This window comes from Sander vitreus, chromosome 21 (genome assembly GCF_031162955.1).
Source record: "Sander vitreus isolate 19-12246 chromosome 21, sanVit1, whole genome shotgun sequence".
NCBI lineage: Eukaryota > Metazoa > Chordata > Actinopteri > Perciformes > Percidae > Sander > Sander vitreus.
In genome coordinates this window covers 10,582,533-10,609,413 of record NC_135875.1, presented here as the reverse complement: position 1 = coordinate 10,609,413, position 26,881 = coordinate 10,582,533, and the positions used below count along the sequence as shown (strand labels likewise).

The 26,881-nt window shown below is 42.2% G+C and overlaps 1 protein-coding gene across 4 annotated transcripts in view; it reads right to left on the bottom strand.

Moving 5' to 3' along the window:
• Positions 1–578: 578 nt before the first annotated feature.
• The window catches only part of LOC144536204 (zinc finger MIZ domain-containing protein 1-like), a 110,719-nt gene continuing 84,416 nt past the window's right edge, over positions 579–26,881 (bottom strand). For 2 of the 4 annotated variants that reach the window (XM_078279218.1, XM_078279219.1), the window contains exons 6-23: positions 10,684–10,819; positions 10,123–10,240; positions 9,717–9,934; positions 9,386–9,587; positions 8,811–9,086; positions 8,538–8,720; positions 8,304–8,381; positions 8,041–8,209; positions 7,799–7,940; positions 6,385–6,595; positions 6,033–6,138; positions 5,773–5,933; positions 5,584–5,651; positions 5,401–5,469; positions 5,069–5,313; positions 4,738–4,901; positions 4,262–4,516; positions 579–4,167 (exon numbers count right to left, since the gene is read on the bottom strand). In XM_078279218.1, the coding sequence (XP_078135344.1) occupies positions 4,060–4,167; positions 4,262–4,516; positions 4,738–4,901; positions 5,069–5,313; positions 5,401–5,469; positions 5,584–5,651; positions 5,773–5,933; positions 6,033–6,138; positions 6,385–6,595; positions 7,799–7,940; positions 8,041–8,209; positions 8,304–8,381; positions 8,538–8,720; positions 8,811–9,086; positions 9,386–9,587; positions 9,717–9,934; positions 10,123–10,240; positions 10,684–10,819 (2,909 nt within the window). In that variant the 3' untranslated portion in view covers positions 579–4,059. Of the gene's footprint in view, positions 4,168–4,261; positions 4,517–4,737; positions 4,902–5,068; positions 5,314–5,400; positions 5,470–5,583; positions 5,652–5,772; positions 5,934–6,032; positions 6,139–6,384; positions 6,596–7,798; positions 7,941–8,040; positions 8,210–8,303; positions 8,382–8,537; positions 8,721–8,810; positions 9,087–9,385; positions 9,588–9,716; positions 9,935–10,122; positions 10,241–10,683; positions 10,820–23,811; positions 23,909–26,881 lie in introns of those variants that run through there. The other 2 variants (XM_078279221.1, XM_078279220.1) reach the window with 2 other exon arrangements.

Genomic DNA, 26,881 nt, shown 5'->3' with positions numbered 1-26,881 from the left:
CGGCGCCGGTTAAATCTCGCGAGACTAAACGACATGTACCAATTTGATTTCTTTGGAAATATCATCAATATATAAGTAGCACGAAGCAAAAACATAAATACAAGAATGCATTTAATAAAATAAAAAATAAAAATAATCATTTCATGAGTGCAAATTGAGTTTTTTTGTTTCAAATTATATACGTCTGGATTGGGAAACACTGCACTAACGTTCATAACTTTAGCCTACATAATTTAGTTAAAACTAGCTCCACCTCAAGCAGCTACAACAGTAACCTTCTGCTCAGACATCAATGCATCAGTATTAACAATGTCATTTATTATATACTGTAAGTCCCACAGCTGCTCAACTCCTCGAAGTCTTGATGTGAGCAGGCTTAAAAACCTTGTTCTGTTGTGTTCATTTATGTGGGATCATTTCATTTCCACATAAGGGCAAGCTGCCCTTAAGCTATATCATTTTCAAAATGTGATATCCATAATTTACACTTTTTGCTGGGATAAGCAGCATGTAGGAGTAAGGCGGGCGTAATCATCAGACTATGATGCAAGTGCACAAAAGACAAGACCACAGTGACATACGGGGATCATCTGAATACATATTTATTAGATAAATATTAGGTTGTCACATCATCTAACTACATACAGTTCTGCAAGACTAAAAATCACAATTAGTTCCTTTATTTTCTGACCAGTTTAGAATATGAAATGATTGTACATACAATGTACACAATAGAGACAATGGCCACATTGCATGAATCACCTTAGATTGTATCATTTTTCCAACTGCTCATGATATAAAAAAATTGTACAAACTATGGATTTGGTTACAATCTTCTGGACCTGTCCCTTCCACCGTCCTTCCTCCCACCCCTCTGAACGATTTTCTTTGTAACCTTATTTATTTCTTTTATTTTTTTTAGCTTTCGCAACTCAGAGAATGCAGATGACAGACTAGAACACTTAGGCTAAATATTACATGTAAAACATAGTTGTCCCAGTTCCCCTAACAAAAGAGGTGAAAATATATTACAGAGGGGGAACAAAATGCTGAGAGATACCCACAGACAATAACTAACAAGTTTAATTTTCCATATTCAGCCACTTCCAGTAGAGGGGTTGCAAGCTTTTTATTATTCTGAAGAAACAATGCACATTCCCAGGGAAAATGAATACATTTCTGTTCACATGTCTCTATATTCATTTACATATATACAGGCATCCTTGGGACGTTTGATCTAGCCTTGCCCTCAACATCCTTTCCAGGCCAGAATGATGAACGTGCCCATTCTCTGTATTTTTTATTTATTTTCCTTTTTTTTTTTTTAAACAACTTCCTCCAGAGAAATGGCCATTTATTTTGATTGTGCAACTACAGATTTGGGGTGCTGCCTTATACACTAAATTGGCTCACTTGAAAGTGAGGAAAAAAATATGAAATGACAAAGACTTCCATGGGATTGATCAAAAGTTTCAATTCAGATTGTAAAAAAATGAAAATGTGGCCCTGTATCGTTAAAAGAGGGATTATTTGATTTGATGTCTCTTCGTGACATTAAATATGAAACAACATGTCAGTGTGCTGAACTGGAACAAATATTTCTTAAATGACGTTTAAAATAATGTTTACATATAACCAGGGTGGTTAAATCAGCACAATGCTACAGTTGAAGGAAATTGGATTTCTAGCCTTACAGATTAATAAGAAAACCAGTACAAAATAATTTACCAAAAACAAAAAGGGGATAAAAATGTATATGGTCTCGTGCTTTTAAAAAAAGCCACATTTTCTATAACAAAAATATAAACAATATCATGGATTTCTTTAAAATATGGTTGTGATATATCTTTAAAATACCACTGTGTATTGACAATTAGCAACAATTATGATATTCACATAGCTCACTAATTACACTGAAAGCCAGCCGATAGCACATCTTTTTTTAAACCATTACTGTTCAGTATCACTGATAAAATGTCAACGTAAATTCATGACTAGACAACATTTTCAATCAAATACATCTGAGCATGAAAGAAAATATTGCGTCCAACTGAGTTTGACATCTGAAAACTGAAATGATGCTACACAATCACCTTGAGCTGATGCAGGAAGGGGGGCACACATAAAAAAATGGGACACCTGTCAATAAACGACAGGTGTGAGACAGAATGCACTGGGAGGAAAGTGACTAGAAAGCACCGCGACCTGCAGAAAATAGCTTATGAGACATTTGGACTGGCTTCCCCACAACGAGGAGGCGAGACAGCTGTCATATGCTGGTTACAAACAAAGTCAGTGGTTAGATGGGAGTCTGGGAGCATACGCTGTTAGGTCGGACGACTAATGATCAAAGGACAAACATTATCAAGATGATACAAAAATATTCACAATGATATTTACAGTACAATAGCATTTCTTAAAAAATAATACATTTGCATACTGGACAGCACTCTTCTCAAAAAGTGAAATTGAAAACAAATGTGGCAAAAGGTCTGCACCAATACTGCTTTAAAAACCACTTCTTGAACAGCAGTGATGGATAAACTGTATTTGTCCTCCCCTATATCTTTGAAATCAATATTTTCTCCCATCACACTTAATAGAAACACACAGTCACACATTCACACATGCACACAATCCCAGTCTTACACAGGACCAAGCAAACACAAACCTCTCCATTCTTATCCCTCTAACTTTGGTGAGGTTGAGCAGTTTCCCAAAAGATGTATGGATAGTTTAATTATGCAGCAACAAAAACAAGAAAACAAACAAACATAATACAATATATACAGCAAATACATGATAACTGTATTGCTGATATCAGCATTATCCCTTCAATGTTAGTGTTAAATATATCATACTAAATCTGACAGAAACAAACGTACAAACAAAAAAAGAGCTGTGGAAACAGCAACTGATGAAAAACCACACTATCTTTTTTTTTACCACTTGGAACAGCACTAGACAAGGGCTTGGCACACATGCACTTTGTAGACTATTTTAACAGCACATCATTTAACAGGGAGAGAGATGCAACGTTGCAAAAATGCTGACACGAGCGACAGCGGGGGCTCATGCAGAGCAGACGACACGGAAGGAGTCGTAGCAGGAAGCAATAAACGCAGCAGGATCTTTACAGAAACCCCAATTTCTTATACTGTACCTTTCGTTTCTATTAAAATCACTTCCCTGCAAAGGAGGACGATAACTATACCATATGTAGAAGTACAGGTCTGCTATTCTATTGGTATGCAATATAAACTTTTAGTGGGGCCACAATCTTCTCCATTGCAGCTTTCAACCCTCAAAGGACTGAAAAACAGGGATATCTCTTTTTGACAAAAATATGTACGTATCACAATTGTAGACAAAATGGAAGCCGATCATTCCCAAAAACACTTTTAAAATTTTGAGCAAAAAATGTAAAAAAAACAAACCTTTTATCAAGGACAGACATACGCTGATCTAATTGATCTTTTATACTTCCGTGAAGACAGATTATTCTTTTTGCATTGCCAAAATCTCTTGTGCTTTTAAATGATGTGTGGTGGACATAATAGTGCGGCTAACCAGATCAGTCAGGGAATGGAGCTGTGACACCAGGAAGCCGTGGCCTCTCAGATTGGAATAACAATATGGACATAGCACACACTGGCCAGATAGCGCAGGTTTTTTTTCAGTTATTTTTTCTGTTTTATACAGTGAAATCCTTTTTTTCTTCTCAAAAGGAAACAAACCATGAATAAAAAATGCTACAAGACGTTCCTAATGTGCACACATACACCTGTGTGTGGCGTAAAAAAAAAAATCAACTGAGTATAGCTGCACAGTTCAAAAGTATCGCCACTGGGGTAGGAGGGCGGAGCGACCCCCCCCGCATCCCGCCATGTCTTGGGAGTTTTAACCTCTTTCAGTCAATCTGTGCTGGCCAATGAAAACTGTACAAGAGGAAGAAGAGAAAGGGAGTGCATCTTTGTGTTTATCAAGTACTGAGCGACCGCCCTGGGTTCTCAGGGAAACTGCAGGCAGTCAGAAAAGTTTTTGTGTGTCTGAATTGCCTCAGTTGTTTTCGAAGAGCGATAGAAGGTCGTCGTTGCTATTGCTGGGGAGGTCGGGTGGATCCAAGTACGACAACAGCTCATCTGGGTTAGCGAGCTCTGGAAGAAGCTGGAAGAAAGGAGGAATAATTTGGTTAGGCATTGAAGTGAACACAGACTATTTTAGACTTTCTTTTTTTTTTTGCCGTATGTCAGGAACTCACGTCTATAGATGGCTCAGGCATGTCCGACCCTGCTTGGCTGTCCAAACTGCTGGAGGGGTTGAAGGCCAGGTCGCCGTGGGGATGGTTGTTGGGGCCGGGTGGCTGCTGTTGCTGCTGAGGAGGCGGAGCTTGTCGTGACGGCTGAGGAGGCCCGCTGTGGTGTAGCTGCTGCCCTGATTGGCTCCCAGGGTGTGGAGATGCATGTAAGCTCTGCAGAGGACCATGTGACTGGTCATTGCCGGCAGAGTGAGGTATCTGTAGAGAGACAGGGAACATCTTTGCTATCAAATGTCTCCTTATATCCATAAAATCATTGTTAGAATGAAGAAGTAAACATTCAAACCTGATTTCTATAGCACACTTACAAATAGTTTAACAGATAAACAAGAAAGCAAAACGTGTAGGGAAAAATGTGATGAAAAGACAAACAGAGGCAGAAATGCAGAGTCGATAAACTAAATGCTGGGAGAACTCACTGAGTCAGGCATGTTGTGTGAGAGTGGCTTGTCTTGGGCCATCAGACTGTTGGGCATGTCAGGTGGGTGAGAAAGCTGGGGACCGTGCATGAAATCATTCATCGATGTACCACCAGGGGTGCCATGAGGAAAGTCAAAGTTCCCGTGCCCCTGGTAACTGTTGCCTAGCACACAGAATAAAAAACAGACAAACAGTAAATACATGAGTACATTTCTTACAGTTATTTTACATTACTTTTGAAGTGTTACTACCATTAACATTTAGAAGATGTTTACTGAGGTACCATGACTTTGTATACTATATATATTTAAGGTATGTATTGTATCCTACCTTGGCTGCCATATTCGCTGTTGTTGCCCCCTTGCTGAGAAGATAATAATGGGTACGGTGACGGCCCGGGGCCGAGCTGAGCTATCATCTCCATCACATTGGGCATGATCATTTGGCTGGGGCTCATAGTCTTAAACCTCTTGGCCAGTGGTCCATCTGGATCCTCCTTGATGTGGATATCAGATTTAATAGCTACCGGCCGCCAGCTACATGTAGGGTCAATAGTCACTTCCTCAAACTCAGAGCTAGTGAAATACAAATGAAATAGTTAAGATACAAGGAAATGAAGAGAAATATATTATTTGCATTACACAAATTTGTTCCCAACTTACTTTTGAATGGCGTTCAAGATTCCCCACATGTACTGGTCCACTTCGAGTCCCTCTAACAACGCTGTTTTACTGAGCAAAGAGGAGAGACAGGGCTTAAAATGCTGAGAGAGACACCTATGTGGATTACAGTCAAAACTATAGATGGGGCAAATACTGTTATGTATTTCAGCTTGATAAACTTACTTGCATACAGGACATCGCCATGTCCCCCGCTCACAGTTCAGTTGTAAATACGATTCCAAATCAAAACACTGCAAGAAGAAAAGAAAGTTACATTTGTTAACAAGTACAATATTTTAAAACCCTTCTTCCCTTCGGGCATCAGATTTCCTGACTCTCAGTGTGTTTGTGTTTGTGTGTGTCAGGGCTCACCTGAACATGTTTGCAGTCGTGGCCTCTTGCTGGAAGCTGTATTCGCCGAAAGGTGATTGGACATTTGAGAGAAACCTTAATGGCCGTCTGCTCAACGCCATCCTCTCCGTTGAGCGCTGCGTTCCCCGATGACGCTGCTACGCTGCTGAAGTTCCTCTTAACTGGGAGGCAGGATGAGACAAATATAGTGCGTAAGGAAGGGCTCTGAGAACGATCAGGACATTAGGGTGCAAAATGTGACCGTGTTCTTTTGCGTATACCTTTGGTGATGCAGTGCTCTGCAGGCAGAAGCCTCTTCTTCAGTAAGCCCTGGAGGACAGAGCGAACTGAGGGCCTGTGGACCAGCTGCAGCACAAACAAGTGCGACTGGAAGAGGAAACATCACTGTCACTATTACAAACATCCTCTTAAGTTGTGTTAGTTTAACAGTTTCAACATGTGTATCCAGAGAGAAAAAACAACCAGATTTTTTTTTATTTTGTTCTAAGCTTTAGCATTTAATATCATTTGCAGGTAGATCTTTTTATGTCTAACTTTTATTATCTGGCAACTACTTTATGCATCTGGATTTGTATAAACCTCTTTTTATTAGTACTGGAGATTTGTACTCACACAGCAACAGGCAGTGACTGTGATCTGGATCGTGTTCCTTCCTGGCTGGCATACATGTTTCAAGTGCAGGGGTTTGTGGGAGGTCTTATTGTCGCCCCGCTCGATGGTGAGCGGTGTGGCATTTACGCTGACTTGGACCGAAGCTGGCCAGTTGGTGTTCATCTGACGGTCTTCATGGTGGTAGCACTTAAACTGCAGCTCGAGGTCTGATCTGCGCAGACAAGTAAAAGAAAAGATATTCATTAATAAATGTTACTGTGGGAGCAGTCTGATGTTTCGTCCTTTCCAACCTCCTGATCAATTCTAAAACAAACAGACCACCAGTGATGGGAGGCTAAATATAAGATGATGTCATCTCACAATATGAAAGAATTACAATAATCTAATTCAATGCATTAATGACCTCCAAGTTAAATGAGAATGATTGATTTAAAGAAAGAATAATTCTCAGACATAATAACTGCATAATCCTTTTCAATCTGCTTGTCAAAGGTTAACAGTAATTGGAGAAAACCCATTGTTTCTATACTATAGGACTTATGCAAAACTTAATTCCCCTGTTGGTTGAGAATCAAATGGCCAGAGACGCCAAAAAGAACAATCAAAGAAATTGAGATTCTTGGAAACCGTTTTATGCAGACTGTTTCAGCAGAACAGTGAACTGGGCGTTGAACTGAGATATAGTTGGGTATCATCCACATAACTATTGGTGGGCACAATATGTGTTTTTCTCCTTGCATCGTTGTCCTTGTCAATGCTAACCCCACTGCTCACTGCAATGCAAGTTGTTGGTGCAGCAACATGAAGATGATCCCTCACTGGCTTCCCACCCATCTATGCCAGAGGTATTTGATGAGGCTTAAATGTATAAGGATTATGTGTACAAGGCTGGTCATGTCAAAGGAAAATAGTGCGGACCCTAGAGGTGACTGTGGGATCCCATGGGATAGTACTTCTAGGTCTTTTTGACCAAATAGTCCCAAAACATACACTGTGAGCCCCAAGAACCAACAGCCAGGAACTAAATCAGGGATTAAAATTCTTTTTGCACATTCATATTTGTATTTCCACCTAATCTCAAGAACCGTAACCACTTTAAACACAGTTTAAGTTCTCTTGCTCTCTATCTCTCTTCCATTAAGCCCCTGTTCTCTCTTAATCTTTTGAAAATCCCTATTACTAAGCCTGAGCCAGAGAATGTTTTGTTGGAGAGGTAAGAGCCAGATTTCTTTACTATATGAAATGCTAACTGTTTCCAGAGACCTAAAAGACCTAAAACTGCAACTGTCAACAGGAGGCCACAGGACTAGGTAAAATGAAAATGACTGTATCACAAAGCTTTCTCAGGAGAAAAAATATCTGGGAAGAATATAAAAAAATATACTGTACGTTAATTCAGTGCACGATGTCTTACCTCCACATGAGCGTCTGGTGTACAGAAGGCCGTAAGTGGAAGACGTGGTTGCTAACAGCCAGGTTATGCTCTAGCCTGAAGGGCTCTAGGACTACCCCGTCCCGCACTGGGAACGTCAGGCGCAGCTCCTCGTTGTGGTTGGCTGCATTGGTTGAAGAAGAGCCAAGGTCAGACTATCATGAACTTTTAAAGGAATAATTCACTGTTAAGATATCTTCATTGGAAATTTTCCAGTTACTGACCTGGAGGAGGAGGGAGAGCATTGATATTTGGTTTGATGTCAGGAGGGAAGGGTGGCTTCACGTCCTGGTTTGGCGACAAGTATGGAGGGATATTACTTCCTGGGGTCATTGGAGGGGTGGGGTTGCCTGGCACTGGGGAGTGAGGGTAGTTACCCACCGGTCTGGGTGGCTATATTGAAGACAATCGATTATAAATCAAATGTTCATGGGACTATAATCAGCACAACATAAGAGAATGATAATTGATACAAACATGGACTTACCCCATTCATATTACCCTGGCTGTACTGATATCCACTCCCAGAGAAGTTATTCGTTTGACCATTAAAAGGTGGCTCTTGCTGTAATAAAAAAAAAGAAAACAGGATTAGAAATTATTTTTCTCTCCAAATTAACCTCTATTATTTGTACCAAAAAACTGCTGACACCTTGCCAAAAGGTTTTTGGTATGATAATCAAAATAAGTATCATATGCATGAATAGCAGTATTACTGCACCTTATAGTACTGTCCCATAGCACCACTGGGTGGGGGGTATTGGCCTTGCAGCTGCTGTCCTGGCATCCTCTGGCCAGGGTAGTTAGGGGACGGCAGCGGCCTCGAGGGGTTAGGTGAGGGGTACGGCCCCTGCTGGTTAGGGAACTGGCTGTTTGGTCCATACTGCTGCCCACCATAGTTTGGCTGTGGATGCAGAGATGACAAACACATATTCAACATACAGCTAACAAGCTGAACCTTGAAGGTGAAAGTGTTAAATTCACATCGACTCACCTCCCCTGGGTACGGCCTTTTCATGCCCTGCATAGCCATGCCCTGAGGCCGGGGTCCTGCATAGCCTTGCTGGGGCATCCTTTGGCCATGAGCCCCAAAAGGCCCCATGCCTTGGCCCCTTGGCTGGTTCATTCCCATGGGGGGCCCGCTCATGCTGGATGCATTCATGCCACTGCCCATGTTCCCAGGGATGGACGGAGGGCCGCGGGGTCCTGGCTGGTTCATGAACTGGCTGTTGTACGCCTGGTTTGGTCCCATCTGGAAAGAGGAACTCATCTGAAAGACAAAATGGGGTCAATAAACCATCTCTGAGTTGAATGTCAATGTGCCAAATTTTACTCGTGAAAAGAGTTAAAAGTCACAAAAGACAAAAATGTTCTACCCTCTGAAAAAAGATGTGCTTGTTAGCTTTTGTTATGGCTAAATGTGCGATTTGGCTCCATTACTACTTCAGTAACTATTCACCCTTAACACTGACTTAGTCTAAATCAACTATTAGCTTCCTGTTCTAGTACTACTGCTAGTATTGAAAGGCAAAGTCAGTGAAGTGCTATCAGTTGTTTGTCATGTCCTACCGGTCCATATTGGTTCATGTCCTTGTTCTGGGTTTCCTGCAGGGCAGCTACGGTTGCTGTGGCAGTGGCGGTTGCTGTGGCGGCAGCAGCAGCAACTGCCGCGGCGGCAGCAGCAGCGGCAGGCTGGGTGAAGTCTGACGGAGCACGGGAGTGTTGAGGGATGCCCATTCCTCCGGGTCCAGCGTTAGGCCCTCCAGGGTAACTATGACAAAGAGCAACACAATATAGGTAATGAGCTCAGACCATCATGCTGGAGGATTGCAAAAGTCAAAATGACTTCTTAGCAATTTTAATCTTTGCAATGACAGGTACTAATCCACTGTCCACTTACTTGCCACCAAAGCCTCCTCCTCCGGGGTAGTTGGGTCGTCCGTACATGCCCTGCTGCATGTAGCCCTGGTTGGAGTTGCCTTTATTTGGGAACTGCTGCTGAGGACCGGGGAACTGAGAAGAGTTCATCCCAGGATTGTTACCAGACATACCCGAGCCCATAGGGTTGCCCCCAGGGTTCATGGGATTGTTGTTGTTGACCATGGGATTTCCCAACACCTGTTGGACATATACACATACAGATAGATGTAAATGTTGGATGCATTTATATTAAGGCAGAAAAACTAAAAATCAGAATATAGGAATATGAGAAACCTCCTGCAGTAGCACTTTAAAAGAACAGAAATGTGGTTCGATCAGATGCAGTCCACTCAGACAGACTCTGTTGGACAGGTATGGGATCTCACCTGGCTCTGCGACGTGTTGGTCACGCCCCAGACTGTAGTCACCACCGACAACGAACCTGGAGGCTGATTGGTGTTCTGTTGCCAGGGAACTGATTCGTAGGGAAAAGACCCATCTCTGCTGAGGATGGATAGAAACACATCACGCAGACAAATCAAAATGTGGCCTGCGTCACTGCACACATATTTGTTGTGTACATTAGTACAGGTGTAGTAAGTATATTTGCATTCGCTGAACGATAGGGAAAGACAACGGTTTTATTGTTAGGATTATAAAATATAAGCATGTTCTTCCTCTTGAAATGCACACACCATGTGTTCTTTTCAATTTCTCAATTTGTCCCTATTGACTGTGCTACAAGCAGTTAGTCTGGCAGTTTGTCTGGTCACTGATCCATAAGGAACACCAGGCTTCATGTAGAGAGGAAGGGCTTACCCAAAGGGCCTGTTCTGTTTGTTCACACACCCAACACACACACACACACACACACACACACACACACACACACACACAAAAACACACCTCACACACAAGCCAAAAAGCGCAGCAGTGTGAACACTGACCCGTGTGAGAGGCCGGGCTTCATGGAGCTCATAGGGGGCTGCATGGGCACTTTTCCCGGAGGCTCGTTCTGCCTGTTCTTCTGATGACGGAGGAGGAGGAGACGTCCCAGCTCCTCACACCACGAGGACAGAAGAGCTGGAAAGAGAGCAGAGGAAGAGTGTATCAGTGGAATCCTGTGAGAAATAACTGCAGATGTAACAGCCCTCTATTGCAAGTGCTGCAAAAACTGATTATGTGAGACGAGCAGGGCAGACGGAACAACAACTTAAGAACAGAAGCTCTGGAAAAAAAAGCAATGGCCTGACTGACAAAATGATGTGTAAGGTCTTTGTGCAAAATACACTATGACAAAACCAGGAGTCCTGTCTGTGCAAGGTACCTTTAAAACAGAATAGGTCTACATTCACTGCCAGTCAGCCCACATAACTATGCAACAACATTTAACATTTAAGCATCCTATAAGGTGAGAAAGAATAACAAATGTTACTAAAGATGTGTGAGAAAATAAATGTGAGAACCTTTTCTGAAATGATCTGCTGAATAAGGTTAAACTGTATTCAAAATGCGGTTGTGCAGTTGTGTATTTTTCGTATTAATTTTTAGTTAGTTTGTTTATATGAACAGCTGAAGGGTCATTTTTCCCCACATTAAATTAAAGGTTAAATTTATTATTTATATCCATGCTAGCAGCAAGGTACACATTAGCTGCCTGTTTACTCTTTACTCACATTTTTGTTTGTGCTTTCAATGATTTGCAATTAAATTCACTACTATTTCCAGGAAAATACGTACATGAAGACTTTCTGTGGGGGAATGAATGCAAACAGTGACCGCATAGAACTTCTCCCGATGAATAAAACAGAATAAAATAACATTTGTTTGTACACTTGTATCACTTTATCCGATTGGGTATCGGATTCTTGCTCCATATCATTCTCATCTTTTAATAGTTATTTGCTCTATTATTAATTCTTATTCTATAATGTCTTGCTGTCTTTTAAACCTGATTGTTGTATCCACTCATGTGCACTGTCTGCCACTCTTTTCAGGCTAGTCTTCATCAGTAGCAGTTTATGTAAATGTATGTCTGTCCTGTGAGGGTATTTTTCCCTTTAGGATTCTCTCAGTGCATTTTCTGTGTTTGCAATAAATTGACAAAGAAAAGTAAACCCCAAATTATATCAATTATTTCTAACCAAAAGCAGCCAAAATGTGTTGCATTATTAGTTAATTTAAATGCATATATTGCCAGGTGAGAAGCAGTTTACTTTCTATGTAAGATGAGGGATTCCTTGAGACCAACTTAGTATTTTGTATACTAGAAAACTCATCTTACAGTAAGAGACAAAAGGAGGCACCTTTATGCTGCAATATAAAATACCAGCTTTAAATTCATTATGTCACTGCAGCTCTACTGCAGCCACTAGGGTTCACTCTGGGCCTGCAGATGGACTCCAGCCCTTCCCTCCTCTCCACCTTCCTACCTTCCTAAGGAGCCGCTTGGTTAGGTAGCCATCACCTAAGAGAGTGTTTGATCAAATCATATGCTTTTCATCTGCAGTGCATGTTTTTGTACTGTGCCAACTACAAAAGACTCCTGTTTCCTTATTCTCTCCCTCTCGCTTCCCCTGTCTCCTTCTAGCCTCTCTCTGCGGCGGCAGAAGAGAAAGGGAATGTGGATTCAATCAAAGAGCAGGGCAGCCACCTCCTCTTATGATTCACAGCACTTCTAGGCTGACTAAGGAGCAAGGGAAGGAGGGGGGGTTAAACAGAACTCTTGGTGATTTCAGCTGCGGTTCGCACAAAAAGCCACGTCAATATGACAGCAGACAGTGCAGGCTGTACTCGCAGGCAGATCCACCCTGCTGCCACATGCAAGGATAGGCTGCTATAGCACATATTACACAGAGAGGGACAGGGGAGGGACAGAGAGGGAGATAAAAAAAAAAAAACGTTGAGTGAGTCAGTGAGAGAGGGGGCATCAGGCTAATGGGGCTGATGGGAGGGAGGAACAAACAAAAGCTTCTGACTCCCATCACAAACATGGCAACCCAGAGATTTGCCCACACATAAGTGCTTGCAAACATTGCAAGCCTACTGACACACACATAAGGAAAGACACCACACTGGCTTATATTGTAGAGGTAAAATAAATAGGACACGAGATGTCCTCTGAGTGCGCCGAATTTCCGAGGACAAAACTGAATTTCAGCATCGGCAAACAAACACACACCTTCTCTTCTCAGAGCATTGCACCCCAAAAGGCACATCCTCTCCTTTCATTTGAACACTGAGCACACCAGCCTCGCTCTGTGTAAAGATGAGGGCTGGAATACAAAAGACATGTACAGATGGTGCCAGCAGTCTCTCTGCCTCTCCCTCTCCTCTCCCTCCCCTCCCTTCCACTCCTTTAAAAGCAGCACAGGGCTCAGGCGCAGAGGCAGCTGGGTTTTTCCTCCTTCCCACCCACTTATGCTCCCTCTCTTTTTCTTCCCCCCCCCCCCTCTCCTTCCTGCCTCCTGCTCTTGGCAAGGCAGGTGCCAGGAGACAGGCTGTGCTGTTCCTCCAGAGGATTGATCTGACTTTACCGCGGCTGTGCTTTGGTTGACAGAAAAGGCCTCTGAGGTGCTATTCTACTGAAAACATCACACTCACAGGTAGATGTACCGATTTGTAGGTTAGTTTTGATGAAATATAACCGGGTCCAAGTGCTAGTTTTATAAGTTTCACATCTATGTTAGAACGTCCTGCAGTGTTTCAACAGCACCCTCCCTCTTCCCAGACCCCCTTCTGATTGTGAGTTTTAAATTCAAGGGCCTGGCGACCAGCCAGCATGTTACAGCTCAATTAGGTCTCATTATTCTCTTCCAACAAGGGGTAACTTGCACTTCTTCTATGTTGATAAACATGTCTCCACAATTTATCCCATAACTGTACCACCGTGAGGCCGTCTGGCTGAGGGGACAGTATTCTCGTTTCACACCAAGGCCGACATCAGCTGCAGGACAAAAACAACAACAGCGTTGAGCTGAGCAGTGAAATGACAATACATATTTAAGGGAATGAGAGGAAAAAAAGGAGAGGGAAGCACCAGCGCTGCCACTTAAAGAGGAATTATTCTGCCCCACCATTACATAAAGGGCTTATCACCACACAAAATTATCACCTCTGCTGAGCACCAACCTGTTTAAAGGAGAAGAGCTCTGTCATTGACTCAGAGGATAAACTTCAGGTTTCATATGACAGGAGGAGGAACAGCCAACCCATTACGCCAACACCTCACAGTCTTTCCCTCCTCCTCCTCCTCCTCCTCCTTCACCCATGCATCTCTTTGGACAGTGCGGATGATGAACACAAAAGGATTACTGTTTTTCTTCTCCTCTCCTTCCACAGACGGTCCTTCAATAGACTCATCTGTTTTCCTCCCTGAGAAGAGCCAAAACTGGAGATAATCGTCTCAGGTGTAGCTCTTCCAAATGACTATTCTGGAGTGAATCAAACTGCCGTTTGGTGCTACAGAGCATCTTTTTGCTCTGTTTACATTGGTCTCCCTGGCGGCTATGGGTCTCTGTCTCCCATAAGGAGAGGAGCCTATCTTGTTTGCCTTGTAGATAGTCCCAGGGGCCCGGCTGAGTCTGAGCCGTATTGATATTCTGGTGCTCAGCTGTGCAGCCTGATGGTCAGCCAAGGCGAAGGGGCGGTAAACGCATCTGCTGGGACTAGATGGGTGGTTCAGTGGCTGGGCCTGCAGCTTCCAGCTTCACTCTCTGTTATAAAGCCCCAGGGAAACATGACAAACAACATGGACTGCATCCCTGACAGTTGTTCAATGTTCTTTCCAATGATAATGCTCCCCCACCCCAACTTTTGCCACACATTCAGACAGGAGAAACAGAGATAAACTGTGCTGATGAAATACCTTTTATTCTGCCTCTTTTGGCTCCACCAAACGAAAAGGGCTTCTAGATTAAAGGGTCAGTTCACCCAAATTACATCGTGTCTAGCCACTGTAGTTTGCCAATGTTTTGAGATATCGGACTCATTTCTGTCTCTACCCCAATACAATGGAAGTGAACAGAATTCCATTTGTGCTGCTCAAAATAATATTTGTTAAAAAAAAAAAAAAAAAGAAGAAAAAAAAGTTTCTTTCCAGAAACAAAGTAATTTGTATTCAAATTTAAACAGTTTTGTTGAACAGTCTTCAATGGAGCTACGTAGCTGCGTGCGTAGGCTCCGTAGCCAAGTGGTATCCTAGCTGATGTGCATATTCCCAAAAACGTAACTACAAGTCGGGGCTATGGCAGCTACGGATATGTCACATACAGCCGGAACGGTGACTTGTCAGTTTGAGCTGCTTGTAGAGATTGTTGAGAGTGAATATAACATTAAGCATGAAGTCAAAAAAGACAGACTTCCCCAATGTCACTCGTATTACAAAGTGACTGGAATGTAAACACAGTTACTGTGGCGACAATAGGCTAATGAACAAAAAATCTGTCTACTGTTGCAGTGGAGCAACAGTATAAATCAAAACATATGCTCCAGGTATCTACGGTGAGACTCCTGTTATGTGTTATCCCCTTACATCAACTATAAATCCATCTCACCAAAGCAATAGTACCTATAAAAAATGTTGACATGTTCTGTGTTCATTTTTCCATACTTTGAGCACGACAAATGCAATTCCATTCACCTCTATTGTTTTAGGGTGGAGGCAGGAATAAAATAAATGTGTTTTTGTAACTTGGGTGAGTTAACCCTTTAAAACAGATGTACAGCAAATGCAACACCACCACGATGAATAGTGGCTAAGTGCTGCACGAACAACCTGTGGGAGAGGATAATTCTACAAACACAACATGAATGGCTACCAAAGGTCACTCCTTTACTTGCTGCCTCCTCCAACACATTTCTCTCTACTCTTCATCTTTTTCCTTTTCTCCCTCACTCTTTCTCTCGGTTTACTGGCAGGAGGACTGTATGGGAGGCAGCAGGTAAGGCAGATGCCAAGAGCTCTTATGATCCTCGTCCCTCCCCTCCCTCCCTCTCTGCTCTGTATCTAATAGACACCTGCTCCCTTGTCAACCCCGGCTCCCACCTGGCATTGTCCCACATGGCTTGGTCACTAACGCCCACACAAACATACAGTATACATCCAGTCATCACATCACACTCACATTATCAGTAGCAGTTCCTCACAATTCCCATACAAACTGTAACAACGAAGTCCAGTTTTTGCTTTAAACCTGTCGGGGAGAATCACAACCTCCAAACGGCTTGTTTGAAGACATTTAGCCAGAAGGGCTGAAAGGAGAACAAAGACCATGAGCAAACTAACAAGAACGGCTCCAGTGGGCTGCACTCTTTAGTTTCTGAGGGAGCTCTAATCACATTCTGTTCCTCCCTCCACACACTCTCTCTCTCTCTCTCTGCCCAGAAAGGATTGAATAGACACAAGCCTCCTGCAGGCCAAAGTCAATTAAAATAAGACAGAGTCTAGGGAGCCCTAGCCTCCCTGGTTACTGAAAGCACCTAAGAGGCCATGCAAAACAGCCATGTTTAGTTTTAGCCAAAGAATTCCACACTTGTGTAGGCTTCCCGGAACTGTAAATGTTTGGGATTTATCCCATAATATATGGAAAACTACATGAATAACTGGTTGCTATGACATTCACTTACAGCTATCCTGCGTAAACTACCGGCTGGATTGTAAATCATCTCCCTCTCTGCCTCGCAGCACTCAGCACAGTCATCACAAAGCCATGGATGCCTGCCTCACAGCCATCAAATCTCTCTTTTGTCTCTTCACAGATGCCACCAATTATTCATCAACGCCAATTTGATAATGAAATGGAAGCAACTCGTCCATCATGCAGTCTTTTGAGGAGCGGGTATAACAGTTTACGGACCTGTCAACCCATGACAGACCAGAACTGTGCTACAGTACTTGTTTATCCATCGGGGATAATTAGATGTAAGCTCACAGGTGGAACACATTTTCCCTCTCTGGTCACCCTCTCAACTCTACAACACTTTGGCACGGAAGGGAGTGCGAACTGGGTGTCGTAAAACTGAGTCTGTAAACTGACTTCATTAGCTCAGTTACTAAGATTTTAAAGTTGGATGAGTCATTTCATGACATATTTCAGGGTGATTGATGTTTTCAGAAAGCTGATGAAGTGGGAAGGATGTGTGAAGTGGAAACATGTGAATGTCATGGCTGCCATGTGGCATCAAAATGTGACATATTTCCCCCGAGGTCCTTTAAACATAGGCAGTCAAGGAGCTATTTCATTAAGTGAAAATGAGCTGAGAGAGAAAAAATTTAAATAATCACAATGACAGTGAGTGTGTAGCAGTGGAAAAGTATGAGAAAGCAAATATATGTTTTGGATTTAAAGCATTAGCGTTAACGGTTATAAAACAACCACCTCCTGTCTGCACCTCATCTTTGTCTGCTGCTTTTTTTTCTTGCATTATTTCCTCTGCTGCTCAGAAGTCAGTGATGTTGGAGTCTTGTCAATGAGTACTTAGGCCCGTTGCCTCATGGGGAGCCAGACTTGCTGGCTAGGTTTTATGGCCCATTTCAGAGCTGCCCCGGCTTAAATACAGCCTCCTGCTGGCCACATGGCCACAATGTCGTGCCATGTCCATCCGGCAAGAAGGGGGGACGCTTGGACTCATGCCAGAAAGGTTTTACTGAGGCCACAAGCATATGTGGCCATGTGGAGGCAAGCGGCACAAGGAAAAAAAAAGAAAATGCTGCAGATTTGGTGTTTCTGGGTTGCTGTTGTGACATCCTGCAGTCTTTGTTGCAACATTAAAAACCTCTTAAGACTGATGGATACAAAAGCTGTCCCTTCTCTCCTCTTAACTTCCCACTCCTGCTGCCATAATAACTTCAGTATCAAAATATCCAGCTAACCACTTTGTGATCCAAATTTCGATTTATATAGATATAAAAATGCAGGATTTCTTAATAAAAATCTAAATGTCAAAGATAAGACATTTAAAATTAAATCTGTGTATACAGATTTGAGATAAAGATTATACTGTATGTCTTTAAAGTAATCCACTTGGCACTAACTGAATACCAACTGGAACATACAATATACGCCACAATCTCAAGATGATTTATGCAGATCTCATCACTCTGACTGACATTTCTTGGTCATGGATATACAGGAACCAAACCCTCGTCTAAGCAGGCCAGTGATTTAAATGATAATCTCTTCATTAAAAACAGGGCATGCCATTCAGGGTCCCTGTAAAGCACAGAGGTGGAAATCTATAGCATTTCACCCCCTGGTGAGAATTAATTCCTTGTGCATTTAAGCCAAACATCTTCCCCGACCAACATTCAATATGCAATCTGTTACTGTATGTCGCTCTCTGCTACCGTAAGCTCATTGGGAGCAAAACTCCTTCCAAACCTACATATTTATGTCTTAATTCAGGAGCTAAAATCTGGCAACAGTGTGTTAAGTGTCTGAGGTCAAGTTTCCTCAAAGAGCCATTGCAGTGGTTTCACATGTTTTAGCACATCTACTAAGAATCATATTTAACAGCTAACCTATTGCAATTTTCTTCTCTCCTTCCTGCTTAGCAAATCCGCCATCATAATCACAATGCGCCAAGGTAAAAACGTGCCTGGCTTTTAAAGGGAATGGGAGATGACACTCCGATTGGTTTATTGCATGTTACGCCCAAAACACACCTATGATTAATTAAGACACTAAGTACAACCCTTTTGAACCATGCGCCTGGCGCACGGACCCTTTTTTCCACCGTTAAACTAGCAAAAGTGGATTAGTACACGCCCTAAACGCACCTGCGCCAGGCACTTCACGCCGTGCGATTAGATCGTTAAAAGAGGGCCACTAGTGTGCTTTTTGGTCAAAGTAACATTGCAGCTTGCAAGTTGGGACTGCATTACCATGTAGTGATCATGTAACTTTCAGTTAACTTAAACAGACATAATGCTCATTCTTTTGTCTATTTTCCCAGTTTTTATTGTTACCTTTAATTTTAAATGTTAACTAATTCTTTTTTATGTTGCTTTTCTAAAGATTCTACAAGTGCTATATAAATAAACTTTATGTGATTAATATCATTCAACTAAAGTTTCAAGAGTTGGCTAACTGATTTTCATACTGCAAAAACGAGTGGAAAAAAAGGAAAATATACATTAAAAAGTACAGCATGTATTTGAAAACAGTCAGTAAAAATATAATACATACGTGATTTGTAATTAAGGAGCTAAAAACACTTACTGCCATGGCCCTTTAAAAGGGAAAAACATCCAGCCAACTGCACAGTGAGGCCAGCACAGAGTGTGCTATTAACCATGCACTTCTGCAACCAGATTATAAGATGAGCAGACCTGCAAAGAAGCTGCTTACAGGAGCCAGACTGTTTCCCCGAGCAACAGGCTGCTATTAGCGAAGGCCCAGCCTTAAGCCCCCGTCTACAATGATACTAATTAGGCATGGAGCAGATGTGCCCGGACTAGTGCCCACCTCAGGGTGCTGGGCAGGGCCGGTAGTGTCATGGCAGCATACGCTGGTGGCTGATTCACCTGCGACCTTTTCACAGTGGGCCTGGTGACAAAGCCTCCCTTTAGACGTACAGTACGGAACAGACACTGGAGGAGCCTGGGTCGGGTCCCGGCACCCCTCTAGGTTCATTAGAGTCATCCATATGTGCAACAGTGCAGTATGTGAATAAAAAAAGCTTTCTAATGATAGACACTCAGGCCAAATGGTATGCACGGCCTCAAAAAAACAAATATAGCAAATAATGTGCATTGTTTTCATTTTCACATATTCTTATTCCTTGAAATTGAATAATTTTAAAATCTATTTTATACAGGGCATAATGAATTTCACACTGTAGACGTCTTTAAAAAAAAAAGTATTCTATTTTACTTTATACATTCTTATTGTCTAAGTTAAGTTGCTGGTACTTTGTCTACATACAAATAAAAATAAAATCATATAATGTATCATTTTGATTTGCCCTTCTATATGTGGCCCCTACTGAAACTATGTTGCATATGCTATATTCTCATTTATGCTTGTTGTCCCAGTTTCCTTACAGCGATCATTAAAGTTTCATCACATTATTCTGACTCTGATGTAAGCTCTGTTCACAACTCTTACTGTTTTGTGTGTGTAGGCGGGGGGTTTAATTAACATACAAATCACCGAGAAGAACAAGGCATAAACTTAGATTGTTAATGACTTCAATGAACATCCGAGAACACAAGTGTGAACTGTGACGCAGGCAAGATGATGAAACAACATGTGTGACATGCTTCATACTGTAAAACTCCGACAGACAACACAACAGCAGCCATGTAGCCTTTTTCTAAATGACCAACCAAAAGAAGCACATCTGATGTCATTCCATGTACAGTATGTCGACACAGTTCAGTGTGAGGACATAATGCAAGGACTGTGATGAGGATGGTTGGTTGGATTCAGCCAATGTGCATGAGTTTCCTGTGCAACACACAGCAAGTACCTGAGTCAGACTGACACCTCCTGCAGCAGTTGGTTTCTGTAGGGTTCAAATTTTACATTTTACTGTACTTTTCAAACATGTCTAAAGATATTCAGTAAATGACAGACATTTGATTAGGGGTTTCTCCCTTATTCAAACACAAACCCTATGAGATTACAGGGTGATTGAGAAATATATCAGGTTATTTTATTCACAGACTGACTAAAAACCTACTAAGAAGAGGAGAGAATGATTGAACATACATATGTTTTACATATGCAAAACACTTTGAATAGAATGGTACTTTTACTGTGTTATGGTACAAAATGACGAAAATATCGAGTGAAGACAGTTTAAGGATTGTTGATCACATCATGACATTCCTGTTACTGAACACTAAAGAAATGACTAAATACACTATTATTATTATTAGTTATAGTTATCTGTAGTGATGAACCTAATTACTATAGCGTATCTGCTAATCAATGAGCCTACACTTCTCTATTACTATTGATTGAATATGTAGTTCTTTATCCGAGCAGTTAACGAGGCTTGATTATAATTCTATGCTAAGCAATTAAGTGTAAGTATCGTTTGTGTGTACAGGTGGGGGGGTTATGCCATAGACGTGTGGAAGAGTACAATACAGTCATGCGTAATTTCTCATAACTGTCTCAGCCTCATTTTCTGGTTCTTACCAGTTGAGGACGCAGATATCTGACAGCAAGTTTGCACTGCTTTCCGAACAACACATATAAAAGATTGTATAAAGGCCTTGACTGCTTTCTGCAGAAGGGTAACTCACTCTGCTGTAGATACAGACCAAGTTAAGTGTTTCCACTGCTCTGCACTCTAATACCGGATCCATGCCAAATGTATGACTACTTTCCACCTACTGTATGGGATTGATCATAAATTAAGATCAAATGAAAGTGCACCCACTGAAGCCTGCTTTTGGTTACTGTTGTTTGTTCTTTAAAGGACTTACAGCAAGAATAACAAGTAGGAGGATACGCTTGTGTTCCCCCTTTGATGTGAGGAGGAAACTCTACCTACGGTTACACCTGACACCTGACATCAATGCAATTTTAATACTCTGATTAGTACTTTCAGAGATCACACCCACTGTGTTAGCCTAGAAATCTAGACGCACCCTAGCGTACCCTGGCTACTCTGGCTGCAAATTGCAGCCAGGGTCAGTCTAGCAACTCTCCGTTGGCTTGCGAGCTGGAAAAAACAAATTTTGGTCAGGCCAATCACATCGTGTATAGAGTCGGTGGGCGGGCTTAACATAAGGACGGAAGAGTTGTGACGGTTCCGCTTGAATTCCCTGCTACTTGAAAACAAAGAAGATGGCTGCTGCTGGCGAACAGTGGTATTTCAAATCGGCTTTGGCCGCGACTCTGGAAGACTTGGAGCACTGAAGTCATTCTTAATTAAGGAAGCTGTGTTCTGAGTTTTGCCGACCGGATACAGCAAAAGTTTAATCTATCAACTAGCGTTGCTCTGGTTGGCTATGAGTGCAGAGGGAATTTGAAAGACAACCCTGCCAATGGTGAGTTCCCAGACCCAACACCTTGATGTGGGTCTGGCTTGTCAGGCCACCACTTTGTACCATTTTTGTGACAAATTTTGGTTAGGACAAATATTTGTCTATGAAGCACATTTATTTATTTATTTTTAACCAAAACTTGCTGTGCTCTCACCAAACGTTACTGGGTTTCCACACTAACCTCCAGTGAAACCGACTATTTGGAGTTCATTGACCTAAAAATATCATTATTCTTGATCCACTACACTGATCGGCTGGTATCGCTGGCCCTGCCACCCTCCACCAAAATTTCCAAAACCAGGACTTTACTGTACAGCTAAACAAAACCCCTCTTAGTAGAGAGAAAGCCAAGTGAACAATAAAGAAACCAACCAACCAATAATTCTCAAGTTAAGTCAATAGGAGAAAGAAATGTCTCTCTTAACAGGAACTCATTCATTAAAGGGATATTCCACCCAAAATCTATCTTCTGTTCGTTAACAGAGTTTGTAGCTTGCATGGATTTGATGGTGACTCACAATCACAGCAAAAAATCCAAAATGTCCAAATAAACTTCCAAAAACCCCTCTTTTTCCACTATTCTGTCATTCATCTGTATGTTGTAATAATACTCAAATGATAGATTTTTGGTGAAGCATTCCTTTAAGTTGAACAAAGCAGGTGCATTAGCATCTCAATGAATGTTGAATGTCTAAAATTTAAACCTGTTGTTCCTATTTAAAAAAACAAAAACATGATTGGACCATGAGCAACACTGAATCCCTGATCTGAAACTAGTGAATTACTACATAGGGAGAAAATGTGTGCGTGTCTCTGTAGTGAGCCTGGCTGGTTGTGCTGTGTGGCACAGAGGGGAGTGGGTGTGATAAACTGCCAAGAGTCTCGCAAAAAACGCCACCTCAAGTAGGTCAGCTCGACTCAGAGAGATAATCAAGGCCATTTTGACCCCTTCTGTGTGAGCTGTAAGTGGGTCAAATGCGTCAGTCAGCTGTTGCAACTCTATCACGCGGGGCGCTGAGAGGCACTTGTCATACTGTCAAACCCCATTCCGTTAGTTTAAGACGTGGCAGGGTGCCTGCACCCACCAATGCAGCAACCAACCCTCTATCTGCCCCCCCAGGGGTAAAATAATGTGAAGTTACTCTCAGCAGCAGCAGGTCCACCTTCTCTCTTGTCACTGAATACACCCTCTTTAACTGTTGTCTCCTCCTTTTGACAGCTTACAGCTTTGCAGCTCTGTCCTATTCACAGCAGCGAAAACTCCCCCCCCCCCTCCATGTCTAAAATGCCACCCGCATTTCAACCAGACTAACTCCAGCAATGTCCCTGCTTATTTCTCACTCTTCACTGCACGGAAAAAGGGGGAACTCATGTGTCAAGAAACACTTCTGAGCACAAATCTGCAACAGCAGAACAAAGGCGATACAGGGCAGCCTTAATCTCTGCACTACTGAAACCAGCAGCTATTTTAAAGCTCTTTCTCTGTGTCTCTCTATCCCTCCCACCTTCCTCTCTTCTCTCTAACATTCTTCCTCTCTCACCTCCCCTCCCCTCCCTCCCTCTTCCCCCACGTTTCCCTCGGTGTCTCAGGGCAGCAGCTTCTCTCTGTTTTCCTCTCCTCTCTCCCTGCGTGTCCAGTGACTGACTGCACAATACACATCAATTATTCATGGCTGCTCTCTCCGTTTCGCAGGCAAAACCAATCACAGATGGAGTCATTGCTAATGGGCTCCTGCTGTACTTGCCACCGGCTTCTTTGCACTCAAGCAACAAATACCCCAGAGACAATGAGAGGGAAAACGGGGATAAGCTGGAAAAAAGAAAAAGGAAAAAAAAAAAGGAAACTTCATACAGCACTAACAGCCATGAGGAGAAAAGGAGGACACATGGTCAGAGAAGAAGAAAGGTGCGTATTGTCACATATAATTTAGCAAAATTAGGAGCCGGCTTCTGCAGCAGTAAAGGGTTAAATACAGAGGGGGGGAGGAGGAGAGAGAGAGAGAGAGAGAGAGGGGGGGGGGAAGAGGACAGGCAGAGAGGGAGAGAGAAAACCAAATGCTTATCTCCTCACCTCGGATGTATGCAGCAGTTATTGATGTATCTTCTTTTTCTGTCTAGTGATCCATTGCTTGCTCTCCCAATACACACATCACACAGAAGCAGCCACAGCCACTTCGCCAGAAGGGAGAGAGGGAGGGAGGGGAGAGGAGGAGGGAGAGAGGAGAGGGAAAAAATGCAGGCAGCTCACATTTCAAACCTGCAAAGGGGGGTGGTGCCTAATGTGCTAGACAGCCTGTATCTTGGCCCACGTCCAGAGCAACGAGTAAAAAGAAGCCTCAATCAATTCATTTAAAGCAACATTTGTTACGAGGGACATGCACCGCAAAAAAGTGGCGATAGACACAGTTCAGGTGGGTACATTAAGCAGTGATTTCAGCCCCCAAACCTTGTCTTTGCATACAGTCAACTTAATCCATCAAACTAGTCATTGTAATTAAGGGGCATGGAGGAGCAGGAGGAGGAGCAGGCTGGGTATTGTGGCTTCCTGATTCACAGAGCGTTGGAATCAGAAAGGGAGGGGCCAATTAGACCACATTTGTCTTTCAGCACACATGAACCACAGTGAGCTTTTGGATAAATAATTACACACATATAAAACATGGAAACTGTGGGTAGACAGACCACCTGAGGCAGTCTGGAGCATCTATTGTCATCTGCAAATAAAAAATACAGCAGCAAGTTGATTCAGGTGTCATCTGTGGCTTAAATACAATAATATGCATTTAATTAGATACACAAGGTACAATGTAAATTCATTCTAATATGCAAACATCTGATTTTGCTGCACTGCAAATAACAGAGCCATATGGAGCGGCTGAAGATGCTACCAATCACCTCCTGCTGCCACAGACATAATAACTGCGACAACTACAGAGGACAGACAAGCTCTACAGCTCTTATCTCTGGTCTCTCCCGTCTGTATTTGCTCTAGTGGTATTTACTATCAGCTAAGTGCACAGCAGGTGACTTACAGCCCTGAACCCCTACCTCAAGTTAACACAGCCATCATAGCTGGCTGGAAGACTTCACATACAGTGATCATATAGTGTAAAACACACTGATGGTCCAAAGTAGACACAGTGTAGATTTGTAGCTTCCGTGACACTCATATCGTATATAATAAGCCTTTAACCTCGTAACCTCTGACACGAGGAACGTCTTTACAAACTGGTGCAGCCAAGCTTTTATCAAATCCATCTAACTGTATTCTTCAGGCCTCTTGGGTTTGAATAAAGTAACGTGTAATGTACAAAATATCTACATTTAAAGAACATTTAAGAAGGAGATTTAAGAAGAGTTCGAGAGGTTTAAGAAAGTAACTCATATCTAGAAAATAAATCCATGTTTGATAGATAAAATCAAGCATTAATGAATCAACTCATCGGATTTAGAAAATCTTTTTGTGGTGGACTTTATCTTGTAAATAACAGTAAGGACCTCTAATGATTATAATGTATGAGGTGTTTATACAGTAGGTGGGGTGAGTGAACACTTATCCTTAGACTGGGTTTCAGTTCTTGGGACTAAAATAACAGCAGACACCACTTGAGGAACCATGACTGCCTCACCGCCATCTGAAATAAAGCTTCCATACATGGAAAATAAAGTCTTAAATGTGCATTTAAATCTGATTTACTAAAGGTTGTTTATTTCTCAACTGCCGCTGACAGTCAAACTGGGCCACCAACAATGTGTAATTCTCTATTTAGGAAAAGCCACAGCTAAACTATATGTTGAAGCACACCGGGTGGACAGACGGACAGAAAGTCATAAAAAAAAAAAAAAAGAAATGGTGTGGAAAGCTCTGGGAAGAGAAATTACAGCCCTTATGGCCTGTATGTATCTGACCTCCGTATTGTGTGTACAATCAGAGACTTTTCCACAGCTCAATGACAACACGTCTGACCTCCGCATCTTCAGCACTGCCGTACAGTCAGCACTTCAAACTACAGTTTACAGGAAATTTACGTTAAATTTGGACTCAAGTAAACTAAAGAATTCAACCACGAGTATAAAGTAAAAAAGCTTGAAAAATGTTCAATGTTTAATCTTTACCGTGTTTCTTTGAAATCAGTGAGAATTTCTGCATCTTTCCTGTTTTTGGAATTTCCATTTAAAAAAAAGTTTATATCTTGAAATAAGATTACTAGCATGAAGATAATGTTCCTCTTTCGATTTAGTCTTCACTTCAAACATGTTTATACTTTGCCTAAAACTCTTAGATGTGTAGGATGTAATGCACTTATAATTCATTTGATGTGTTTTGTACTTTATATTAAACCACTTAATATTGTAATTCTGTTCCTACTACCTTTGTCTACTCTGCACATACATACAGCACCTGTGGCACGTCTGCATGTTGTACACATTTTAAGACAAACTTGTGATTTTACACATATAGAAAGTGGACTTTACTTGGCTGTTATGATGGATATTCTAGATTTCGAGGTTTCTATTAATATGAAGCAGTTGCTCACACTGCCTAAGGTTGATATACAAACATGCACAGCATCCCCTCCTACACTACCAGAAGTCCCACCGTAGAAACTCCATCAATCAAACCAGCTAAACAAGATGAAATGAACTATAAAAACTTGTTTGCTGAGATGTTGTTTTTTTTGTCATGCTGACACTGTTAACTAAAACCCACGATGTCTTTTGATCAAACTTGAAAACAGCCCTGCAAGGTGTGAAATGAGTGTAGAGACAAACCAGCCTGACAGAGCCAAACTAATTATCTGTTGAATAGCTGATTTACCAGGCGTTTGTTACATGAGAGAATGAACTGCTCCCCCTCTCTTTTTAGTTGGTGCCTCCTTTCACTCCTTTAAAGCTGAGGAATTCCAAGAGCTTGCTGAGGCGCAAACGATTGGGAATGTGCCACGCTGACCCTCTTGGAGGAAAATTCGTGATTAAGCGTTTTGTAAACGCTCTCGAACCAGACTGAACCATCCTGCAGGAGGGGTGTGATACTAATGAAAGAGGCCTAAGAGGGCTTGTAATGTACCCTGTGATGGAGAGAGAGAGAGAGAGAGAGAGAGAGAGAGAGAGAGAGAGAGAGAGAGAGAGGGGAGGCCTTG